This window comes from Neofelis nebulosa, chromosome 15, assembly GCF_028018385.1.
Source record: "Neofelis nebulosa isolate mNeoNeb1 chromosome 15, mNeoNeb1.pri, whole genome shotgun sequence".
NCBI classification, from domain to species: Eukaryota; Metazoa; Chordata; class Mammalia; order Carnivora; family Felidae; genus Neofelis; species Neofelis nebulosa.
The window spans coordinates 71,273,878-71,298,947 of record NC_080796.1 but is presented as its reverse complement, the minus strand read 5'-3'; the positions used below and the strand labels follow the sequence as shown (position 1 = coordinate 71,298,947).

The 25,070-nt window shown below is 48.9% G+C and overlaps 1 protein-coding gene and 1 non-coding gene across 2 annotated transcripts; both read right to left on the bottom strand.

Annotated features, from left to right (window-relative positions):
- Positions 1–17,648: 17,648 nt before the first annotated feature.
- On the bottom strand, positions 17,649–23,111 carry PIGM (phosphatidylinositol glycan anchor biosynthesis class M). Its single transcript, XM_058700040.1, has one exon. The coding sequence runs from the start codon at positions 22,968–22,970 to the stop codon at positions 21,708–21,710; it is 1,263 nt and encodes a 420-aa protein (XP_058556023.1). The 5' UTR covers positions 22,971–23,111; the 3' UTR covers positions 17,649–21,707.
- Positions 23,112–24,666: 1,555 nt separating this feature from the next.
- LOC131496670 (small nucleolar RNA SNORA43) lies at positions 24,667–24,793 on the bottom strand. Its single transcript, XR_009254607.1, has one exon. It is a non-coding gene; the product is annotated as a small nucleolar RNA SNORA43 (small nucleolar RNA).
- Positions 24,794–25,070: the final 277 nt, after the last annotated feature.

The window sequence follows — 25,070 nt, the reverse complement described above, 5'->3', positions numbered from 1 at the left end:
TGGGATTGCATTCAGTTTCCTTCCACGGGAAATAAATCAGCCAGTTCAGGCTAATTCCGCTAGGCTCCCGTGTAAATCCAAATAGGAGAAATTCCTGTCGTACAGAGAAAGCAGAGGGGCGATCTTGGAATCGTCCAAAAACAGTTACAAGCCCAAGTTATGGTCCTGTCTTTGCCGTCATTAGCTGTATAGACTTGGCGTCCTGGCCACAGGAGCCTCGTCTTGAATCACAGGGGTGGGGGGCGCCCGCGTCAGAGGCTCTATCCTTGTGTCCCTGAAGCACTAAGGGTACCCACCGGGCCATGTCAGAGAGGCAGGGCCAAGACAGGCTCCTCTCCTTCTCTTCTCCTCTTCCTCTGATCTAGACACTCCTCTTCTTGTCTTAGAAAAACACACAAATTGTTTTAGAAAACACACAAATTTCTAAAATAATATTCTGACTTCCAAAAGAATTCCGCGGATATTTTTAAGTTTCCAAAAATTCTGGTTTTGCCCCGGAGACCTGGCCAATAGACAGCAACGACATGTACTGTGCCCCCCCTGCATTGCAAGGCCCTGTACTGACTCTTTACAAACAGGAGTCCCAGCGCCCTGCTCTTAAAGGACTTACAATTTCATCGTGGAATGAAACAGGTACATTATCTACTCCTTCCCGAACAAAAATGTTTGCCAAAGCAATTGGGATATTTTTTCCATGTGATCGTATCTCTGATTTTATGATCCAAGTCAATGGGAGAGAAAATTCTTTTTACAGTCGGTCTTGCTGGCAGGCATCTTCGCTGCGAAATGAGTGTTTCAGGAGTCTCTCGGGAAGGACCCTTCATGGCGCTGAGATCCACTGTTGTCACTATGGAACAGCGCCCTTCTCATGGGAAGCACGCGGGATTAAGAGACTTCGTGAGCATCATCTACTGTTCTTAAGCAAAGCACAGAAGGCTCTGGGCGTCCCAACCCACAAGACAGGCTATATATCTACAAGGGAAGGCACGTAGGAGACATCTTTGAATTTCCCATTAGATGAGTTTCCTATTCATCTTCATTTCTGAATGAATGAATCAAGTTTAATATTTAAGCATTTCCATCAGAGTACAGGGAGAAATTTACTTCTTATTGATCCAAATAAGGTAATAAGAGTATTATGAATAATTAGTATTGATTAGGCACTTGCTGTGGCCCAGATCTTCACAACTTCCCCAGAAAGTACCTTCTATTTTTTATCCCCGTTTTACAGAAGAGGAAACTGAGGCACCGGGTCATTAAATAACTAAGGAAGTTATGATTGGTTGACACGGCTGATCCAGACTTTCTGCCCTTGGGGAAGTATAAACGGGGGTCACAGCACCCCCCACTGTCCACCGCTTACTCTCAGAGGCTTTGCTGTGGGCAGCTGGCACCCAGCTCTGGGCTCCGGGACTATTTGGACAGTTGAAGAACCCCGCCTTCTGCACAGGGCCAGAAGTGGCATGATCGGTGCCTGAATATTGCTTAGCATTGCTTCCGATAACAAAAAAACAACTTTAAAAAGACAGTCAAGTCCTTGGGGCCGGTCTCCATCTCTTGGCATCCTGCACAAATCTAAATGTGATCAGATTAGATTTATCTAATCTAATCCTCCTTTAGGTTAGATAAAGGAGGATTATCTAATCCTTCTCGGGTTGGGCCCACCTGTATGGTGTTCAAGTCTAAGACGTGAGAGTTTCAACACTCCGACAGGCATAAACGAATCAAAGAGTTATTTTACTGTCCCCTTTTTCCTCCATCTGAGAATCGGCTGTAATTTGTGAGGTCTCCAGACCCTGCCTGAAGACGAAGCTCGGAGAGCTCCCTTGCCACGTTCCCCACCTCCCCTTCCAGCCTCTGTCCTGGCGAGGAGCAAGACACCCAGACCCCAGCCAAGCCCCTCAGGCACACGGGAAAGCTCCCAAGGGGAAGTGTTCTCACCCTTAAAGCATCTTTGCAGCAGCGGGAAGTGTAAGCTGGAGACTCCCGATCTCAGCTGGACGACGTCTGGGACCAGCCAAAGGAACATCCTAATCACTGTATTGTCAACCCTTCTTGTAATATGTGTCACTTATCTCCTCTAGGAAAGGTGTGTATAAATGTTAATGCACTGTGCTTGCAGACAATAAACAAAGTCACAGCTTGCTACCCCCATGGGTTTCCCAGGAGGAAAGGGAAAGCCGTGACCCCATGATGAGCATTGGGGGGGGGGGGCTTCAGGCCCATAAAGGGCAATGTGACCAGAGGGCTCCCAAAGGGAAGGCATCTCTGATTTGTGAGGCCCTAAGGCAATAAAAGTATCTATGTGATCGCAAGACGGCTCCATCCTTCAAACCCCAGGTACAAAACCGTAGGTGACGCTGAACGAGGACGACATATCTCAGGACTCCAGGATTAGAGAGACGGACTCCGCTTAACAGCCAGAGAAAACGGCAGTCGCAGAAATTCTGGACAGGGAGGATGTGAAGGAAACCTCTGGCCTCCCGTCCGATGCGTTTTTCCCATGCATCCACAATGTCTTTGGCAAATGGTCGGCCTCCTGTTGTGTTGTCCAGAAACTAAGGAGAAAGATGTCTAATTTGACACTGGGGACAAACGCTTACCCCCCCGCCCCCCCGCCGTGGGGGCAGCTACAAACCCCAGGCTACCTTCAGGCGGGCTCCCTTGTAACTCGCTGAATAGACTACGACTTTCTCAAGGTGTGGATTGGGAAACGAAGCCACCTGTCCACCCCTGTCCTCCACGCCGGCTCTGAGAGGCCCCACAAACGCACCGAGCATCCACGTGTCAGTGTGAGACTCACTGTCAGTGAGATAGGCAGTGTTTCCTGGTCCAACATGACCATCCGAGTCAATGCACTTAGCACTCTCCCTTCACAAGTCCCAGATGGAATGAGGTCTGGCACAGAAGGGGACAAAGACTTCCGTGCCTCAGGGTGACCCGGTCCAGCCCGAGTGACCCTCAGAGACTCTCTAGTTTGTGGAGGACGTTGCCACGCTGGAGCCCTCCTGGCCAGAAGGGGGACTGCCTACACTTGGGGACCCCTTTGTTACCCTCACATGCCATGGCATTTCTAAGATGATTCAAGTCAAGAAGACATAAACTTGTTTCCTTTGCTGACACTAAAACACTTTGATGGAACACACAATCTCTAACAGAACATCTGTCATCCCCTGTCTGGACAAACACAGATCTTCCTCTGTTAGGATTAGAACCTGGAGAAAAATGACCAGATACAGAAGTAAAGGGGCCAATGTGAGAAGTGCCAGGCAAATTCAATATAATAAGGCTCATTCGGATACAGTCCAGCAAAGATTGAAACGCCGAAGATAAAGAAAAAAAAGGCCTACAGCCATCCAAGGAGAAAACAAACAGATGGGCTATTTAGGCTGAGAAGTAGCAACCTTAAACGCAAAAATGTCATCCAGCAGAGGACAGATAGTAAGTGTGTGTAATGGAAAAGGATAGGGCAGTGAACGTAAATGTGCTTCACCTGCACTCTTGAGCGAGAAGGAGTCACACACACACACACACACACACACACACACACACAAAATCCTGGGCAAAAGGAATGTTCTAGAACAGCAGTCTGATTCTGTATGTGCAGGGGTCAGACGCAGTCAAACTGGGCAACGTCTTATTTCGGGATCCACAGCTGAGAGGGAGGACCACGGGCCAAAAGTGAGGGCACCCAAAATGCAGGACAGTGGTTTCAGCTGGGGAAGGAGTGGAGGGGTGCCAGTGGAAAGAACTTGCAGGTGGCAATGGGCTCGGTGGCCGCCGCAGGGGCGTTTGTCTTGGTGTTATCCTGTGACACCTCACAGATACCTGTCGTACGCTATTCTGCGTATAGAGGATGTTCCCAACAAAACTGTAAAACAGACTGAGCAAAGACATCTCAAGTGGAAAACAAAGAAAATACACAAGTGAAAACGTAACTTTTAGCAGACTTAAAGAATATATCAGCTGATGTCATAAAAAAGAATTAAGCATGGGCAGTGGTAGGAATATACATGCAGTCTATTTCAAGAAAAGACCTGACAAAGCACCAAAAAGAGAGAAAAATTACTACGGACAAACTTCATTCATGAAGATAGATGCAAAATTCCTAATTGTTTTTTTTTGTTAGGCAATCAGCCTAAGAAGTATATTATTAGAGCTCATCAGATACAGTCAGGTATCGTTAGCATTTATAATTAAAATACATGCATGGTTCGACATTAGCAGATCTCTTATGATAATGTATTAAATTCAGAGAAAAGTCTCAGGATAATATCAGTAAATGCTGACAATTCATTTGGTCAAATTCAACATATTTTACTGGTATTAACAAGAAATCAAAACATCAAGGACCCACGAAAGTATACCTCCTTGACAGAATGAAAAAATGTTCACTTCATGGGGTGCCTGGGTGGCTCAGTCGGTTAAGCATCCAGCCTCAGCTCAGGACATGATCACATGATTCGTGAGTTCAAGCCCTGCGTTGGGCTCTGTGCTGATGATGGCTCAGAGCCTGGAGCCTGCTTCAGATTCTGTGTCTCCTTCTCTCTCTGCCCCTCCCATGCTCATGCTCTGTCTCTCTCTCTGTCTCTCAATAATAAATAAACACTAAAAAAAAAAAAAAATCAAAAGTCAAACATTAGGGGCATTCCTATTCAAATCTAGTATAATATAAAGATGTCTGCTATCATGATCATTATTCAAAATTATTAAGAAGTTTTAAGCAAGTATGATAAGGTAAGAAAAAGACAATTAGGAAATATACATAATGGAAGAGAGAAGGCAAAATTATAATTTTTAGCATGACGTAATTACTTTAAAAATCTAGAAAATTATGGGCGCCTGGGTGGTTCAGTCAGTTGAGCGTCTGACTCTTGATCTCAGCTCGGGTCTTGATCTCAGGGTTGTGAGTTCAAGTCCTGCATTAGGTTCCCTGCTAGGCGTGAAGCCTACTTAATTAAAGAAAAAAATCAAGAAAATTAACTAAAACATAATCAGCACTAAATAGAGAGTTTCTGTGATATGTTCGGTTGCAAAATAAATATACAGGATTTGACAGTGGTGATCACAACCTCAGATGCCTTCAGGCAGACAACAAAACGAACGGAGTGGCCTTCACTCGGTGGGACCTTTGTGAATACCGCAGGCGACGGCTGCACGTTTTGTTCAAGAGGGAAAGTGAGCTCAGACTTGCTATTCTGATTGTTCAAGAGAATTTGTGAAACCAGTGTTTTGTAACAAATTTCCTCGTTTTTATATGCAGATAACTAACCATAGGTTAGACGTGACCGTGGGCCTCCAGTGGGCAACTTTTGATCAGCACTTTCCTGTACGATTCATCTGAAAATATAATGGGAGCAAATGTAAGACAGGACAAAACTTAACTAATTTTTGAATAACTAACCGTTCGAAATAAATCGAATTAAACTTCTCCTTATGTGACACCAAATAACGTCCACAGGATAAAGATTTCAATGTAAAAAATGAAAGTAAACAAGCACAGGGGAAAAATATATAGCTAAGGGAGACCTGGGTGGCTCAGCCGGTCAAGTGTCCAACTTTGGCTCAGGTCATGATCTCACAGTTCGTGGGTTCGAGCTCCGCGTCGGGCTCTGTGCTGACAGCTCGGAGCCCAGAGCGTGCTTCGGATTCTGTGTCTCCCTCTCTTTCTGCCCCTCTCCTGCTCGCTCGCTCTCTCACTCTCTCTCTCTCTGAAAAATAAATAAAAAACATTAAAACAAATTTTTAAATAAGAAAATATAAATAGCTAAATATTTCTATGATCCTAGGGTGGGTAAGCCTTTCTAAAAATAGCCAAAAGGAAAAAAACCCAAAAAACAAAAAACAAACAAAAAAATACAACAAAGACAGAAATCATAAAAGGAAAAGACTGACCTTGATTATAGACACTTTTTAACCATTTCGGGTCAAAAAATAAAAGGTCAGTGGCAAAGTAGGAAAAATATTTAAAACACATAAGACCAATATCCCTTAAAGAGAGAGCCAGATCCTCCAAATCAATATCAAGCATATCCAGAATATATCAAGCACAGGATGTGGAAAATCCAGTCACAAGATAAGAAACGCCCACGGCCAATGAGTACGAGGTAGACATTCGGTCTCACTAGCAATTAAAGAAACACAAATTAAACCAATGACATGGTGCCATTTTCCCCTATCGATCTGACCAAGATTTTTTTTTTTTTTAAATGTCTTTGGGTCCAGGTTGAAAAGGCATTTATGACCGATGGAAGTATACACAAACAACATGTAGAACGATTTGGCAATATGCGTCAAAAACTCCCACTCAGCAGGTCTATTTCTGGAAGTTTAATCTAAGGAAATCAGAATGCATACAAAGACTTAGTTGTAAAATGCCATTGCTGATATCAGAGCAGAGCACAAAACCAAAGACGGAACAATGCCAACACTGAGTGAAAAATAGTTAAATTAGTCCGTCCACACTGTGCGATTCTTGGCCGTGGTTTGAAGTCCAAAGAAGTCTTGAAAAATATTATATTTATTTATTTATTTTTAAAGATTTTATTTTGAGGGTGGGGCGTCTGAGTGGTTGGGGGTCCGACTCCTGATTTCAGCTAGAGTCATGATCTCACGGTTCATGACTTGGAACTCGGCTGTCAGGCTCCCCACTGGCAGTGCAGACAGAGCCTGCGTGGGATTCTCTGCCTCTCCCTCTCTGCCCCTCCCCTGCTTGCACACGCACATGTGCTCTCTCTCTCTCTCTCTCTCTCTCTCTCTGTCTCTCAAAAACAAAAAACATAGGGCTCGAGCCCATAACCCTGAGGTCAAGGGCAGCACCGTCCACTGACCCAGCCAGCCAGGCTCCCTGAAAAATACGATACATTGCTAAGGGGTTTTTTAATTTATTTATTTATTTTAAGTTTATTTATTTATTTGGAGAGAGGCAGAGAGAGAGAGAGTGCAAGCAGAGGAGGGGCAGAGAGAGAGGGAGACAGGGGATCTGAAGCGCATTCTGCGCTGACCGCAGAGAGCCCGATGGGGGGCTCGGACCACAAACCACGAGATCATGACCTGAGCCGAAGTCAGATGCTTAACCGACTGAGCCACCCAGGCGCCCCTTAAAGTTTATTTTTAATCAGGTTTATTTTTTTTAATGCTTTTTTTTTTAATGTTTATTTATTTTTGAGACAGAGAGAGACAGAGCATGAATGGGGGAGGAGCAAGAGAGAGAGGGAGACAGAATTGGAAGCAGGCTCCAGGCTCTGAGCCATCAGCCCAGAGCCCGACGCGGGGTTCGAACTCACAGACCGTCAGATCGCGACCTGAGCCGAAGTCGGAAGCTTAACCGACTGAGCCACCCAGGCGCCCCTAATCAGGTTTATTTTAAATTAAAACAAATAAAGTTAAGTTTATTTTTAATTGTATGTTACAGCAACTCCAAACTACATGGCCTATAGAGAGATCAGAAAGGAAGCTCCCCAAGTGGTTACCTCCGGATTGTGCGCTTGACAATTATTGTGTTCCGAATTTCCTTGTTAACGTCGTGTTTGTCCATAACGGACACACCATTTTGATTTCAAAAAGAGGAAAACTTGATTTTTTTTTTTTTAATTTTTTTTTCAACGTTTTTTATTTATTTTTGGGACAGAGAGAGACAGAGCATGAACGGGGGAGGGGCAGAGAGAGAGGGAGACACAGAATCGGAAACAGGCTCCAGGCTCCGAGCCATCAGCCCAGAGCCCGACGCGGGGCTCGAACTCACAGACCGCGAGATCGTGACCTGGCTGAAGTCGGACGCTTAACCGACTGCGCCACCCAGGCGCCCCAAAGGAAAACTTGATTTTTAATTAAAAGATGGAGGAAGTTGGGGTTCTCAGGTAGACTCATTGATTATTATGCAACTTAGTTGTATTAGACATAGTTCATACGGTTTAGCTTGCTGTGTGTGTATATAAATATATGTGCCGTATATAATCAGCAGGCTTACCTTCCTTTTTTTTTTTTTTTTAAAGTTTATTTTGAGAGACAGAGAGAGCCGGGGAGGGGCAGAGGGAGAAAGGGAGAGGGAGAATCCCAGGCAGGCTCCATGCTGCCAGACCGGAGCCCAAGGCGGGGCTTGAACTCACGAACCGTGAGATCGTGACCCGAGCCAAAACCAAGAGTCAGACGCTTAACCGACTGAGCCACCCAGGCGCCCCGGCAGGCTTCCCTTCCTACTTCAGCTTTACTTAGACTGTTTTTATTTTTTTTAATATTTTTATTTATTTTTGAGACAGAGAGAGACCGAGCACGAGCAGGGGAAGGGCAGAGAGAGAGGGAGACACAGAATCCGAAGCAGGTTCCAGGCTCTAGGCTGTCAGCACAGAGCCCGACGCGGGGGCTCGAACTCACAAACCGCGAGATCATGACCTGAGCCGAAGTCAGATGCTCAACCGACTGAGCCACCCAGGCGCCCCCACTCAGACTGCTTTTAACGTAGAGTCGTGTGCTGAACAGCGGTCAAGACAACCACTCCAGAAACATGCAAACTGCCAGAAGACAGCTTAGGCAGGCTTTCATTCCACACTCTGAAAAACTAAAATTTTATTGCAGATAATCCATAAAGTGGGTTTTCTGCATGTGGTTTATTAGAATTGCCTGTAAGTGCCTGGTTTCACCCACAGCAACTTAATACAGTTAATGGACCTTATACAAATATTTATAGGCCCAGAGAGAGATTTATTGACAGACTCGGCCTTCCTTCCAGGCCCGGTTAACAGTCAGATCCTGCCAGCCCTTCAAACACACCGAGAGGCCGGAGAGATTTTGCCAGTGACTTGGGCACGGAAAAGTGTGGGGCTGCGAAGGGTATGACGTGCCACAGATGAATCCGAGAGTGTATTCATAAATAAAATGCCCAAAATAAACTGAGAGGGATGTCCAGAAGCTACAAATTAAGAGCCCACGCTCTAAAAACAAAGAGGCGTTTCTCTGACCCGGCTGACCGCTTCCTGTCCCCTTTGCCCGCCACCGTCCACCTAGACTCTCCCACGGGGCAGGCACCCACCCCGTGTTGCGAGGGACATCTGGAATTTTGTGGCTGTCCTGTGACTCTCCCACCAAGACTTCTGACGTCTCAAACTTGACGTGTCCACTCAACACCCTGTCCTCCCCCCTTTCCTACTCCTTCCCTCAGTCTTCCCAGCTCGGGGAAGGGGTCACATCCTCCTGGCTGCCCCCGCCAAAAGCCAGCCTTCGTCAGGGATTTCCTTTTTCCTCCGCCCGACCCCAAATGCTTCAGTGAGCCCTGTCGGTTCTGTCTCCAGAACACAAAACTATGTGCCGAAGCCACCCTCTGTTCACGGTCCCGGGCACTGCAATCCTGACTGCATTCGTCGCCTCTCATCCTCATGACCGCAATAACCTCCGGGTGGGTCTTTCTAGAACCTGCTGTCCACTGGGTTGGCAGAGGGATCTTTTTCAATGTAACTTATATGTGCTGAGATCCCTCCAATGGCTTCCTGTGGCACTTGGGAAAGCCCTGAACTTCTCACCATTGGTCCACAGGATCTACGGAGGCCCCTCCTCTGCTCCCCATTTCCCCGCAAATTATTCTGGGATTCTAAGTTCATCCTACCTGAGGGCTGCTGCACTTTTCTGTTTCCTTTTCCTGAAAGTCCTTTCACCTCACTTCCACCCCATTCAATGGGAATTGGAATTTTAAAACAGTGAGGAATTAGGAATATGCATTGAGGGCACCCACCGTGTAACCAGCAGTCAGCAGCCCTGGAGACCGGCCTTCCAGTATTTTCAAGAGAGGACACCGTCTCCAAGCCACGATGGTCACGACTGCGGCCAGCAACAGCTGAGGTGGTTCCTTGACCCACGGTCTCCTCTTCTCTGGGACCCGTCCCCACACGTACCTTCTCTCTTGGAAATCTAAAACCCGGACATAAAGATCCAGAAACTGGGGGTCCCCGGAGCCAGTCACCTGCTGTGGAAGTCCCCGAGCTGTCCAATTCCTGGCACCAGACATCCCCATTCAGCTTTTTTCCTTGGAGTTTATGAACTTCCCAGTACTTTTTGGAATAAGTCCTCTAGCTAAAGTTGGGTTCTGTGACTTACAACTGAAATCATCTTTGAGGAAAACAATCGAAGGACCCCATCTTAACTGTCTCGTCTGCTTCTCGGGACCCTTCTCTTTCCAGTGACTCTCGGTTACTAAGGGCTCTGTGGGATCGAGGGGCACCAGGGTGGCTCAGTCAGTTAGGTGCCTGGCTTCAGCTCAGGTCATGATCTCACAGTTCATGAGTTCGAGCCCCACGTCGGGCTCTGTGCTGATAGCTCAGAGCCTGGAGCCTGCTTCCGATTCTACGTCTCTCTCTCTCTCTACCTCTCCCCTGCCTCACACTCTGTCTCTCTCTCCCTCTCAAGAATAAATAAACATTTTAAAAAGTTAAAAAAAAAAAAAGAATCACTTCACTAGGAATAGTATTTTTGTGCCCTCCCTCTGCCCCTGTGCACACACACCACCATTAATTCCCACTGCTGTCAATGGCTCACCCGCACCCCTGTAATAATAAAGTAAAGCTGGTTCCTCCCCCCTGGGGTTTATTATGCTGAGAAAACACACGCACGTGCATGCATGCACACACACACACGCATCCGTAACAATTACAGGCAGTTACACTTATGAGTCATTAAAAGCTTCCCCATCAGAGCTCTTCCCCGGGACAAACATTTTAAAGTTTCCTAGATTACAGTTGATCTCACACAAGTGGGTTTTAAATGCTTCCCTTCGTGGGGAGGCATCCCTGGACCCTGGAGGAGATTAGGAAACTGCCAGGCCTTATCAGCAGCAGCCCTAGCAAGGTTGTCCTCGTGGGTTCTTTCCTGGGAAGATTATCACAGTGATTAATCGCATCCACTTTTTGTTGTCAATTTCAGAAGTTGACATTTTTGGCCTTGTTCCCGGATTCCGGGGTTACTGTCAATCCGAAACCTGCGGCTTCTCATATACCGACTCTACCTTCTCATTAGGAAAGAGGTGTGAAAGCGCTGGGGGTGTCCTGGGTGACTTCTCCCAGCTAAGGTAGAGTGCGCCGAGGAAAAGAAAAGAGAGAAGGTGGAAAGAAGAAAGACGCGGGGATGCCGTAGAGAAAGCAGCATAGACGCAGAGGCGGGTCAGGACTGGACAGAGAGGAGCCCTCATTCCCAACCAGTGCCCGGCTCAGGATTGCCCACCAGCCCCTAAGGCTTCGCTTCCTGGCGGCAGCTTCCATTTTGGTTGCGTATTTGCTTTTCAGTAGAGTCAACAGGGTCTGGGGCAGGGTTCTCCTGGGCGCTGGGCGCCGCTGATACTTGGGGCCACATGCACCTTTGCCAAGGGGGCCATCCTGAGTTTGTGGGTTCCTTAGCAGCACCCCTGACCTCTGCCCACTAGATGCCGGTAACGCCTCCCGCTTATGACAACTGAAAACGTACCCAGAGTCGGGGACAAAATTGCCCCTGGCTGAGAACCACCCAGAGAGGAACGTTTCCCCCGGACAGATTTACATTCCGACTCTCACTCCATCCCTTACAAGCCCATGACCTTGAAAACACCCACTGTTTATTTGAGGCTTGTCCGCAGTAACATTTCTCTCGAAAAGTTGTTTTGGGGAGTGAAACGAAGGGAGAAGCATATAGGTTCACAATAGGTTCTCAACAAATATTTGCTCCCTCCCAACTCCAGCCTCATTTACTTAACAAATATTTACTGAGTACATAGGCTGTGAGCGAAGGATATAAACACGACACAGTTCTGGTCTTCCAGGAGCTAACCCACTCGGGGACAAGAACGGGAGAAGCACACAGGCTTAGAAACAGCAGGGCTGGGGCGCCCCGGTGGCCCCGTCAGTTAAGCATCCCGCTTCGGCTCAGGTCATGATCTCACAGTTTGTGAGTTCGAGCCTCACATTGGGCTCTTTGCTGACAGGGTGCAGCCTGCTTCGGATTCTGTGTCTCCCTCTCTCTCTCTCTGCCCCTCCCCTGCGTGCATGCTCTCTCTCTCTCTCTCTCAAAAATAAACATTTAAAAAATGAAAAAAGAGGGGCTCCTGGGTGGCTCAGTCGGTTGAGCGTCCGACTTCGGCTCAGGTCATGATCTCACGGTCCGTGAGTTCAAGCCTGTGCTGACAGCTCAAAGCCTGGAGCCTGTTTCAGATTCTGTGTCTCTATCTCTCTCTGAACCTCCCCTGTTCATGCTCTCTCTCTCTCTGTCTCAAAAATCAATAAAGTTTAAAAAAAATTTTTTTTTAATGAAAAAAGAAAAGGAAAGAAAGAAAAGGAAGGGAGGAAAAGAAAAATGAAGGCTGGGAGAGCTGGGAGCTAGACCAGTCGGGAGCTGTTGATTCCAGACGAGCTGTGGACTCCGCAACCACAATGGCGAGGTGCCAGGAGGTCCCGGGGACATTAGAATGTGGAACCGGCAAGAGTCAGCGAGGGATTAGATGAGGAGGTGGGTAGTGAGTGAAGAAGGAAGAATGGGGGGGGGGGAGGGCAGTGTAAGCTTCTAGCTTAGGAATCTAGCTGGATCCTGAGGGCATTTGGAAATGACAGGACCCCAGAAACTGCTCCTTTCCTATTCCGCGCCTGGCGCCACAGGCGCTGGGCAAAAAGCCCACTCTCCTGGCTCCCCCTTGATGGAATGGGGCCCGACTCGATTCGACCCTCCTAGGGCTGGGCGTGGCCCGCTCAGTAGCCCAGTGACAGGTGTCCCCTGTCGGGCTCCGCCCGGTTCTGGGAAGGCCCCAGAAAACAAAAGCAATGGAGAAGCATCGCTGTTCCTAGGGAGCTCACAGTCCACACGCCAGAGACCCGCACATGGAGAGGCACAGGGACAGTGCGCCCCGCGCTGTGTGCCCGAGAACCGCATCAGAGAACGTCTCACGAAGAAGCTCATCCGGAAAGGGGCGGCCGTGAGAGAGACAAGGGAGAAGAGTGAATTGGCCGGAGTATCAACAGCTGCAAAGGCACGGCTGTGGGGCGCGGGGAGGTAGAAGGTGATGCTAGCCGTGCAGGCAAGGGCCAGAGCATAAAAGGCGTAGGGCACTAAGGATTATCCAGGGGGTAATGAGCCACCGAGTGATTTTATGCAGGCAAGTTTCAGACGAAGCTCCCAGAGTTTGCCCAGTATTGGAGGAAAGCAGATAAGCCAACAAATATCTCAGTGCCTCGTGTTAAAACATAAACCAAGTCATGTCAAACGTTTTAAGAGTTTGAGTAAGGGGCGCCCTGGGTGGCTCCATCAGGTAACCGATGGACTTGGGCTCGGGTCACGATCTCGCAGTCCGTGGGTTCGAGCCCCGCGTCGGGCTCTGTGCCGACGGCTCAGAACCAGGAGCCTGCTTCGGATTCTGTGTCTCCCCCTCTCTCTGCCCCTCCCCTGCTTGCACTCTGTCTCTCTCTCCCCCCACCCCCAAAATAAATAAACATTAAAAAAAAAAAGATTTTGAGTAAAAAGTAATTCCAAGCGGGCAGCGTGAAACTGGCTGAGGCACGTTCTGCCAACAGGAGCCTGGGGAGAGGCGTTCACAGACAAGAGGCGGTAACAAAGCAAGGACAGTATTTGGTTGGCTATAGCTTAAGCTGTTGCATTACTTGGAGGGGTCCCTGGGTGGCTCAGTTGGCTGAGCTTCCGACTTCGGCTCAGGTCATGATCTCACTCAGGTCCCTGAGCTCGAGCCCTGCATTAGGCTCGATGCTGGCAGCGTGGAGCCCGCTTTGGATCCTCTGTCTCCCTGGCCCTCTGCCCCTCCCCCGCTCATGCTCTTTCTCCCTAAAAATAAATCTTAAAAAAACATTTTTAAAAAGCTGTTGCGTTATTTGGGAAAGCCTACATGGCTGTTTGTGATCGGTCGTTCGTAAGCTTTGAGTTCCTAACCTTGAGGCACTGACCGGCATAGCTTGGGGTTTGCTTAGACAGGGTATTAGAGACACTACAACTGGCCTCCTTGTTTAACGAACACTCGTATGAACCAAGCTCTGCGCCAGCCTCGTCCGACGGATGGGCCAGCGAAGCGCTCCCAACGACTCTACGGGCGCTGTGCTCCAGCCAGCGTCACGTGGGGGCGTCAGCACCTTCCCAGCTGTGTCCTCTGTAAGACACGGTGAGTCTCTGGAAGCCAGGACATGTGTCGCCCTTGTACCCCCAGTCTGGCTGAGGGCCTGGCACAGAGTGGCTAACACACATGTTGGCTGACGGCCTGAATGAATGAATGACCTACCAGGCCGCTTGTTCCTGAATGTCCTGCCTTCTAAGGTCCCGTTGGCCATCTTACCGAATCTAAAGGACGCAGGCAGCCCTGAGAAGGGGGTGACTTTGGCCCCAGGGGATCCGGGCTGTGCTGCTGTCTCATGCTAACGCTGACCTTGGGCAAAGCGCCTACGTTCTGAGTCAGGGTTCTCACCCGTGAAAACGGGATTTGAAACAAAATCCTCGCGTCTCAAAACAACGCGCGAAAGAACTTCATACCACTGCTCAAACCTACGTTGTATACATCGTATATCATCCTCTCCTTTACAAATAAGCCTGTGCTCAAAAGTCAGGAAACCGTAGGCTGAGTTTAAGGCCTTGGATTACAGGCCAGCGGAAACGCCGACGTTAAAACGCCGACGTTAAAGGTGCTTGTCAACTCGCCTTCACGGTGGGCTGCTGACGACCGCAAGTGAGATCCTGGCTGTTCCTGGCGGGCTCCACTTGGTCGCACTCCCCTTCTTGCGCCTCCTTCAACACGCCAGGCTCGCCCGTACCTCAGGGCCTTTGCCCTGCTGTTCGCTCTCTCCCGGACACCTGCGTCAACAACGTCTCATCCTCACTTCCTTCAGGCCTCTGCTCGGAAGCCGCCCCCAAGCTGCCTTCCCTGGGGGCGCCCGGGGGGCTCGGTTGGTTGAGCGACCGACTCCGGGTTTGGGCTCAGGTCATGGTCTCACGGTCCGTGAGTTCGAGCCCCGCATCGGGCTCCGTGCTGGCAGTGTGGAGCCTGCTTGGGATTCTCTTTCCCTCTCTCTCTGCCCCTCCTGTGCTCTCTCTCAAAATAAATAAACTTAAAATGAATACTTTATAGAAAAAAAAACAACAACAAAAAGATGCCATCCCTCAGCGCCCCGTCTACAGGAGCACCACCTCCCCTCCTCCCTGCCGCGGCTCCCCTCTTCTTAGCCCACCTTTCTTTTCCTTCCGGTAATCCCCACAATCGTGTTTACTCCGTGGCCTCCCGTGAAAACACAAGCCCCGTGGAGAGAGTGCCTCACGTAGAGCGGCCTCCCCAACACCCAGGACGGCGGCTGGCACACAGGGGACGCTCCGTGCCTCGTGCCGGGTCGTTTGCTCAATGAAGGGCGTGGGGCGCATAAGGAAGTTTTTCACTGTCGTCACCTGTCATCGCGTGGAATCAAGAAGGACTTGCAAAATGAAACACAGCAGAATCAGACCAGACCTGTCCTCGCCAGTAACAAGCTATTTGGCCTTGGAAAGTCACGGTTTCTGAACGTCAATGTTCTTCCCCGTAAAAGAGCAGTGATGCCCTCCACTTCCCCGTGGCACAAATCACAGGACTGCTGTGGAACTTAGCGGGGTCTCACACAGCATTTTATCAACAGGGTATGTTTCTGACTTTACCGTTAACTCTCCAGGCGCATGGACCTAGTCTTACTCGTCTATTATGGGACTCTGCACAGGCCTGGATCTATAAATAATTGTGAAAAAATAGGGAGCAAAGGTGAAAAACTTCCTTTGAGAAATGAACCGAGCTTCAAACAGTCATGCTCCAAATGATCTTTACATAGTCACTGTGTCATTTCGCTTCCTATGGCAGACAAAACCATTGGCAATGTGTCTGAGCAGCTAGGAATATTCCGTCAGTCTGGGTTTTGTTTAGGATAAAGAATACAAACGCTTGTTTTTACTAAATGAATGGTTCTCCCGGGTCAGCGCGGAAAAAGTGCTTATGCCATTCTGATGCTTCGACCCAGGCAGAAGACACGCTCCCACGACAGAGTGCCGGCCCCGTGAGTGACACCTCCACACAATGGGGTCATAAGTGCCAACTGAGGGGCATGAGCCGAACTTCCACTGCTTAGTCAACTGTCAAGACGGAACCAGGCCTCTGAAAATTCTGCACGTACATTTTCACATATAACCACTGCCTTTTCATTTATTTATTTTTTTTTTCAACGTTTTTTATTTATTTATTTTTGGGACAGAGAGAGACAGAGCATGAACGGGGGAGGGGCAGAGAGAGAGGGAGACACAGAATCGGAAACAGGCTCCAGGCTCCGAGCCATCAGCCCAGAGCCTGACGCGGGGCTCGAACTCACGGACCGCGAGATCGTGACCTGGCTGAAGTCGGACGCTTAACCGACTGTGCCACCCAGGGGCCCCGACCACTGTCTTTTCAAAGAACCAGATCAACGTTACAAGGAATGAAGTCATAGTAACGGGCAGTTTAAACAATTATTTGGTATAAGTCCAGGTTATTTTCCTATATCCATTAGACCGGGATGGTGGGGTGAGGGGCCGGGGGAGGGGAGGAAGGCTTACATCTAGACTCCACATTAGCTCCTTCTTTAAATGCTTGTAAACAGATGTTAAAGCTGGGGAGGCGATGCAGAATGGCTAGCTCTGTGCCAACACCGGGATAGTAGCTCATTTAATCCTTGCAGACGATCCTGAGGATTATGGTATCGTCCTCACTTCACAGACAGAAAACTAGTCCGCGTAGGTAAAAGGACCTCGCCCAAGGTCACACACCGGAACTTGAACCTCAGCTATCTGAACCTGTGTCCTCATATGCCAAACTCTCAAGTCTTGGTCATGAGTTATAAATGCATGAATCGACGCACACGGTAGAGAGAGAGGAATCTAATCATGATCAGTTACCTTTTGGAAATTATGGTCACGTAATTTCCATAGCTTGATCTACCACAGCGGGGCTAACATGCGGTTCTGCAAATCAGCTTTAGCCCAGGCCAGGGAGAGAAAGGGCATTATCAAGTCAGCCGTCGCAAAGAAAATAAAATCTGGTGAGAGGATTTGGATGTGGGAGGGGATTATTACATGTCTGGGATGATTAAAAAGAAGTTTGGGGCCAGCGGGAACCTCCGCACAAGTGAGAACCGGCCCTCGAGCAGATACTGCAAGTTTAGGAAGGACACACTGGCCGACGTTTGTGACAGTTAGTGCTGAGTCCTGTTTATTTTGCGGCAATCTCCATCTACCGGGCCTGCGCGCTCCGGGGAAAATCCAAAACATAACAGAATGGAAGGAGTAGGGCAGTCAGGCAAAACTCTCGTCAGATTCTAGCCCGGACACTTAGTGAGTCATCTAATCTTTGAGCCTCTTTGCTCATCTGTAAAACGGGAGTACGAATGCCAGCTCCAACTCCAACACCAAAGTGTTGCCGTGAAAATGAACCGAAGCCACGTACGGCAGAAGAGGGATCCTGAATCGGTGAATCATGAAAAGCCACAACTTAACCATCACCACGTTGTAAAATCAGTTCATCGGTTGTCGTGGGGGAGGGGTGGATACGAGGAATCTAAACACGTATAATCTTTTATCTGAAAAACGTCTTAGGGATGATGCCTACCCTGGGTTTTCCTAGGAGGGAGACAGAAAGACGCGCACCAAAGAATTATTTGTTCGACTTCGATGGGAGGTAAATTCCTTTACTTCTCACTTAGTTGTGAAGACCAGGAAAAGATCCAAAATGCTTAATTACAGGTTCTCTAGCATGCTCTTCCGGAGAATCCAAGGTCTATTCTTTAAGATTAAACACAAAATAATTCGAGAAACTAGAAAACGGACAGGCTGTTAAATGATATAACAATATTACAGTTTTGTAAGAAAAGACTATTTCTAGGAGATGTCTAACGAATTTACCAGTGAAGTTCACAATGTCTGCAACCTCATTTGGTTCAGAAAAAAATTATATATACAAATAAATAATAAAAATAATATGTATAGGGTGCCTGGCTGGCTCAGTTATTGAGGGTCTGACTTTTTCAGCTCAGGTCACTATCCCACGGTTGTGGGACTGAGCCCCACATCAGGCTCTACACTGAGCATAGAGCCTGCTTAAGGTTCTCTCTCTCTGCCCCTTTTTCCCGCTTGCACTCTCTCTCCTTCTTTCTCTAAAAAATAAAAATAAAAATAAAAATAAGGGGCGCCTGGGTGGCTCAGTCGGCTAAGCATTTGACTTCGGCAGGTCATGATCTCACGGTTAAGTTCAAGCCCTACATCAAGCTCTCTGCTGTCAGCACAGAGCCCACTTCGGATCCTCTGTCTCCCTCTCTGCCACTCCCCTGCTCTCTCTCAAAAATGAGCATTAATTTAAAAACAATAATAGTAATAATTTAAAAATAGTACGTGTAAATAAAGCAAATACAGCAAAACACTAATTGTTGAACTTTGATGGTAGGTTTATGGGCCGTGTTTAAAGTGTTCATAAGAAAGCACTGGGGAACAAACAAAAACACGAGGTTGCATTTAGAGACTGTCCCATGTGAAATTTTCCATCTTTTCCCTTTTCCACCCACTGTACAGATGGTTGAGGCCGGGTGGTGGTGCAGAAAACTAACTGCAAGCCAAGTTTTATCCAACTTTTGACACAATGTTATGCCACAGAGTCATTCAGCCAAATGGTGAGAAGTCAGTAACTAAAATCTACAGTTTTAAGAGTCTTGTGTGGGGGCCGGGAGAATGTGAGCCTTTCCAATGTACCTAATCCAGGAAATTTATCTAGAGATATTTAAGGACATTTTCAAGACAGTAAGGCAACTACTGAAGAAAATAAGCCATGTGGTCTGCTGGGTTTAGAACAGATTCTCTTAAGTACGGTGCCTCATAGGCTAATAATTAGCGCTTATCTATAAATGGGTACATTGATCTTAAGGTACATTGATCATTAGAACAAAAAGAATTGTGTAGGAAATAAGGCAAAGTCCTATACGATTTTAAGGTGTTCTTAAAGGACTACTAAAGACACCAAAAAGACTGCAAGTGAAAAGAAGACAAGAAGAGATTGTATAAAACCAGGAAGAAAAATGAAAAAAATGAAAACCCTCGAGACAAAATAAAATCACTTCATGAATTTATAAATGGTTTGCAGCCTACGAGCTGCAAAACAGCCTCTACATCTTTTGAGAAATGCCCATAGTTCTTCAGGAGAGAATGTCCCCCCAGGGCAGGTTCTGCACTTGAAGCTCTGTCCAAAGATCCCAGCAGAACTCCACCGACTTCTAAGAATATCAGACACTCTGAGAATGTTAAGGGAATGATCTAAGACATGGAAAACGTTTAAAGTCTTAGATTAGAGGCAACTGTCGAGGTTTCACAGTGGAAGACTGACCTATTTGTGATGTGAACATCCGTGCGATGGGAGTGTTACTCAGCAGCTTCAATGTAAGTACAGAGTAAGCCGCTACAAAAACAGAATATTAAAGTAAACAAATTGGGAAATTAATAAGTGAATATACTTATGACAATCTAAAAAATAGTCTGGAATACCAAAAAGACAATTATATTGGGATACTGGAATTCCATGTTTCCCACCCCTTTCCCACCAGTTCTACCAAAAAAAAATTGTTTTTTCTTTACATTTATTTTTATTTTTGAGAAACAGACGGAGACAAAGCGTGAGCAGGGGAGGGGCAGAGAGAGAAGGAGACGCAGAATCCGAAGCAGGCTCCAGGCTCTGAGCAAGCAGTCAGCACAGAGCCTGATGCGGGGCTCAAACCCACAAACTGTGAGATCATGACCTGAGCCGAAGTCGGAAGCTCAACCGACTGAACCACCCAGGTGCCTCTCTACCAAAAAAAAATTTAATTATTATTACAAAAGAATGAAAAAAAAAAAAAGGATAAAAAAGTCATGGCTGGAAGGCAACTAATGAACAATCACATACGAAGAGTACTCAAGGTAAGACCTAACATGGGATATGAGACTAGATGCTCTAAGAACGGTCACCATCTCCAACAATTAATGGTCTCTGCTATTTTCACTGAACAACCACCCATGCAAAACCACCCATTCTTTCCCTCCTTCTAATGGCAGGTCCCAAAACACATCCATCAAAGAAGTGCTCCCAGTAACAGCATTCTTGTTTATGACCAGCCCGCAGACATTACTCTCAAAGTCTCTTTTTGGCCGGAACTGATATGAAATATACTACTTCTCTAAAGTTGTGCGCTGTGTGTGTGTGTGTGTTGTACTATGAAAGAACAATGTCACTTAATTACTCATCTTTTAAAACCACAAAAGCAAACTCCTACATTTTAGCTTCTTAGGGAGTCCCCAACCTAGATGGGGACTAAAAAAAATTTTAGGTTGCTTGTTTGAAACTCAGAAAACATTTTTTCCTAGAAATATGATAGTAATAAGGGAAATGGATCCGCCCAGCAAAGCCTCAGGTCCACAGTCTCTCCCTCAATTTCCTGGTCTGAAGACTAATGATGCTTCTTAATGCTTTCCAGAGCCTCCCACACAGGTCTCCATTTCCATCATAGAATTTTCTTCAGAGGGGTATTTTTAAGCTGGAAAACACTTTACTAACAATGTAATTTTTTTATCACTTAAAATCTACTACTTTGCATTTTCGCAACACAGATGACCCAAGATTCACTTAAATTCCAGACGAAAAATATTTTTAAGCAATCAGAAAATTAGGGGCGCCCGGGGGGCTCAGTCAGGTTAAGTGTCCAACTTCGGCTCAGGTCATGATCTCACGGTTCATGGGTTCGAGCCCCAAGTAGGGCTCTGTGCTGACAGCTCAGAGCCTGGAGCCTGCTTCGGATTCTGTGTCTCCCTCTCTCTCTGCCCCTCCCCTGCTAGCATTCTGTCTCTCTGTCTCTCAGAAATAAACATTTAAAAAAAAAAAAAAAGAAAACTAGAAAAAAAAGCAATGAGAAAATTAAAAACAAAGGGGTATAAAAGAACACTAAAATGTCCTTAATAGTTTGTGGACTTCAAACATCAAAAGCAAGATGCTATTTTAAAATAATGTAATGACTTCAGTTTAAAGATGGGTGAATTTTAATTTAATCCTTTCTGCATAAAACCAAATGGTAGTGTAATACCATGAGACTAAGTGCTGAAAAACTAAGTAATGAAACAGATATGTGAAACATGATTACAGTTTAAATTCTTTGGGCTCTTTTCTAAGCCCCCACTTTTAATACAGAATGAACTTTCCCAACCTAAGCACAAGAGTTAATATTTACCACTTTACATCTAAAAGCTGTACTTTAGGAACATTCCGCGAGTTTTCACAGCTATTGGGAAAGCTTTCAAAAGAAAAAGTGGGGGGTTGAAAAGAAAAGACAGCTTTAGACTCTGCGGCATAGTGTAGCTGGTATGAACACTGGGTTAGACCCCGGGACTGACTACATTCCTCTATTTTTCTTCAAAAACCTTTTGGCATCTGATAGTTTCATCAGCCTTTCGGTGTTGAAACAAGTAACCTTTCCTTCCCATCGTGTTCCCGATGAATGAGGCCTAAGACTTCCTAGAGGTGGACCTCAATTATTGAGTCCCCTTTATATACAAGGCAACCATTCGCTTTAATCTCCCTCGGGGCCGGGATTCATGCTCCCAACTGAACTTTCACCAGCGTGCACAGGATGTTCAAAAATGTCTCCAAAGCTCTCTTCCGGCCCATTCAGCACCATCCGAATGTACTAGAAGTGGCAGAAGAACAGGAGCCCGAATTAGTCATATTTGATTCTCTCTGCCAGGGGTTCCTGCTTGTAATGGGAAATAATTTGAATTAGGATGGAACAGTTGATAAGAAGGAAGAACAAACCCGCTAACCAGATAAACAGAAAGGTGTTCTTTCCCTGAAACTCCAGGAGGTACGCAGGAGCCAGCCAGAGGGCCTGCCCGATGAACCACAGCATCAGGAGAACCACGGCGCGTTTCCACCGTATCCTCACCAGCGGCATCACCAGGGGCAGCAGGCAGAGGTACCAAAGAAAGTACTGGGAGGTGCAGACTTTGTTGAAAGTCACGAAGATGGCCGTGTGCAGGAAACAGCAGAAGACGAGGTCCCTGTAGTAGGCGAACGACACGGCCGACAGCAGGAGGAACTGCGGCAGGAAGGCGGCGAGGCCCAGGGCGAAGCTCCACGGGCTCTCCGCGGTCAAGTACAGCATGTAGAAGTAGGGCGAGAAGTTGTGCCGGATGTCCCGCCTCGTCAGGTGGTACAGGTAGGTGTGCTCCAGAAACTCCCGGCCGTATTTCTGGTAGAAGCCGAAGCTCAGGGCGAAAAACGTGAGCCCGGCGACGGCGACGAAGAGCAGCACGGCCCGACTGCACAGCCTCTTGAGGAATTCGTACAGGCGGGCCTGGAAGGGGCAGCGGGGCCGGCCGGGGTCGCCGCGCTCCGGGAGCAAGTGCAGGGCGATGGGCAGGATGTAGGTCACCGGGTACATCTTCATGTGCACGGCGAGGCCGTACGACACCGCGGCGCACGCCACCTGCCTCCTCGCGAGCAGGTACAGCGTCGCCAGCACCAGCGCCGCGACCATCGAGTCGGCGTTGCCGCGGCTGGACACCGCCATGGGCAGCGGGTTAAGGAGCCAGAAGACACAGTAGCCGCAAGCCCGGCGCCGGCCCAGCCCCTTGAAGAGCAGCAGGCGGTAGAGGAGGAAGGCGGTGAGCAGGTCGCAGCTGATGAACAGAAACTTCCCGAAGAGCTCGCACAGGTACACGTTGGGCGTGAGCAGCCAGCCCAGCAGCGGGGTGTAGCGGTACGTGGCCCGCAGGTACGGGGAGCGCCCCTCGGTGACGAAGCGCGCGGCGTCCGTGAACACCCGGTAGTCGACGTCCGTGTACCGCACGAGCAGCGTCCGGTCCTGGAAGACGCCGTAGAAAACCAGGGCCACCCGGGCGAGGAAGGCCACCCCGAAGACGCCGGCGGGCGGCACCCGCAGGCCCAGGAACCACTCTCCCCAGGGCTTGGTGGGGGCCATGACCGCGCGGCGCCTCAGCCGCTCAGCCCCAGCGCCGAGCTGCCTTCGAACGCCCGCCCTTCGCTCGCGGGCGCATCTCCCACCGCCGGCCGCCAACCGAAACCTCGGCCGGGCGGTCGCTTCCGGCAGGAGGCCCCGCCCCCGCCCCGCTTCCGGTCGGAGGCGCCGCGCCGCGCTCTCAGTGGCCCGGCCGAGCGTGCCTTCCTCTGGATTGGCTGTGTCGCTGCCGCGCCTTCCCAAGGCGGGGGCGGGACTTCCGGTCCTTGAGGGAGGCGTGGTGCCCTGGCTCCCGGAGAGCGGCCGGCGTGGTCCCGGAGTCGCGGCGGCTTAGCTCTGCGCGTGCCGCCTGTTCCCCCGCCGCATCTCCGGTCAGCGGAGACGGAGCCTGGGACGGGACGAACTTCGGGCCGCGTCCCCCGGGCCGGAGACCCGCGGATGAAGGGAAGATGACCCGCGATCGCTTGTTGGGCGTCCCTCCGCCAGCCCGCCGGGAACCGGGGCGTGTGGGCCGGGCCCAGCGTGCGTGCCCCGTGAGTACTCGGGAAGCGCCTATATGTTGAAACTATGCCTCGTGTGCCCGGACTGGAACCGAACTGGACGGCTGCTGTTTTGTCCGGCAGCCCTGGGTGGGAGGGAGCGGGGAAGGTGTCCCCGGGTCTCGCCGCTGAGGAGTTGGCCCTTCCTTGTGTCAAGGTGGCCTTCCCGTCCCCAGCCAGCAATTCGACCCTTCCGGCCTTAAAAAGCACGTCCTGGCTCTCAGATTATGGTTTCATCCGCAGTGTGATGTAGTTGCCTCCTTTCCGCCGAGGGTGGACGGATTGGGGTGCAGGGGCCTCTAAGCTCTAGGTCGTTCCCGCACGAGACCCTGCCTGCTACCTAAGCCCTGGCCGGTGCCTGCCATCCCGGTGCTCCGGCCCTCTCTTACGGAATGACCAGTCTCTGTTACAGCATTTGTCGCACTGCCTTGTGATACCCGATTTTTTGTTCCTCTCGCTTCCCTCGTTTTCCGTGGGGACGCCTTGAGTTCTTTGAGAACAGAGACTATCTTGTTCTTTTTCTGTGCCTCAGCGCCTAACACATTAGCAGGCTGGTAGTAGGCATTCTGTACAAGTTGAATTGATTTTGGACGTTCCTCTATTTTTTTTTTTTAATCTAAAATTTTTATTTTTTTTAGCCGTGGTTATAGTTAGCCCACTGCTGGCTGCCGGTCGCCCCATCATGTCTCCTTGGCAGGACAAAGCCAGGTGTGGCCCTCTGCTGTCTCTCTCCTTCCCAGCCTGCCTCCTGTTCAGCTAAGAGTTCTCTGTTTGTCTCAAGTGTCCTTAGAGCAGGGTGTGTGGGCACAGGGCCTGGAAGCCCCCGCAGGGAGCAACGGCAGGACACAGGCCACTCATAGCAGCCGGGGGTACACAACACACTTGCCCAGACTTCCAGAAAGCCCTGCCCCAGACAAACCTACAGAGTGAGCACTTCCACGAGGAAGACCCTCTTCCTGGTCAGTCCCCGTTGTGCCAGAGGCCGGTCACATGCTCATCTCTATGCACATCTCCTGTAACCCTCATGACAAGTCTCCTTTTGTAGACAAAGAACCTGAAAACCAAAGCGGTTAGTGCCTTGCTCAGCGTTCCCAGCTAGAAGCCCAAAGGTAGGTCTCCTGCCACGTGCACATAAAAACTGCCTCCGCGGCAGCTGTGGGGCACGTGGGGCTACAGACCGTGCTTAGTGCTCACTGTTGTGAGCACTGAGCGTGGAAACAGCCATTTCCTCTTTGCCCCAACGTCACAGGTGCAGCAGAACAGCAGGTCCGGCACCTGCAGGGCAATCTGGATCGTCCTCTGACCAGAATCCCTCTAGGGTGGCATCCTTGGAGGACTCCCTACTCCCAGAGCTTTTCTCTCTCTGATGTCCTTCACCTGTCTCAGCTTCTGCCCCCTTCCTCCCCGTCCCCCCCCCCCCCCGACCGTGCTCCCCTGAATTTCTCACCAAGGACTCCAGCCCGTTAGCTCTTCCCTTCTTGGACACTCACTGCACTTGGTCTGCAGAACCACAGGATGTCGTCATGTATTTCAGGTTCTATTCGTAAGCTTTCAATGAGATTGT

Excerpts from the sequence above, each read along its gene's own strand:
- PIGM (XM_058700040.1), bottom strand. The coding sequence starts at position 22,970 with ATGGCCCCCACCAAGCCCTGGGGAGAGTGGTTCCTGGGCCTGCGGGTG.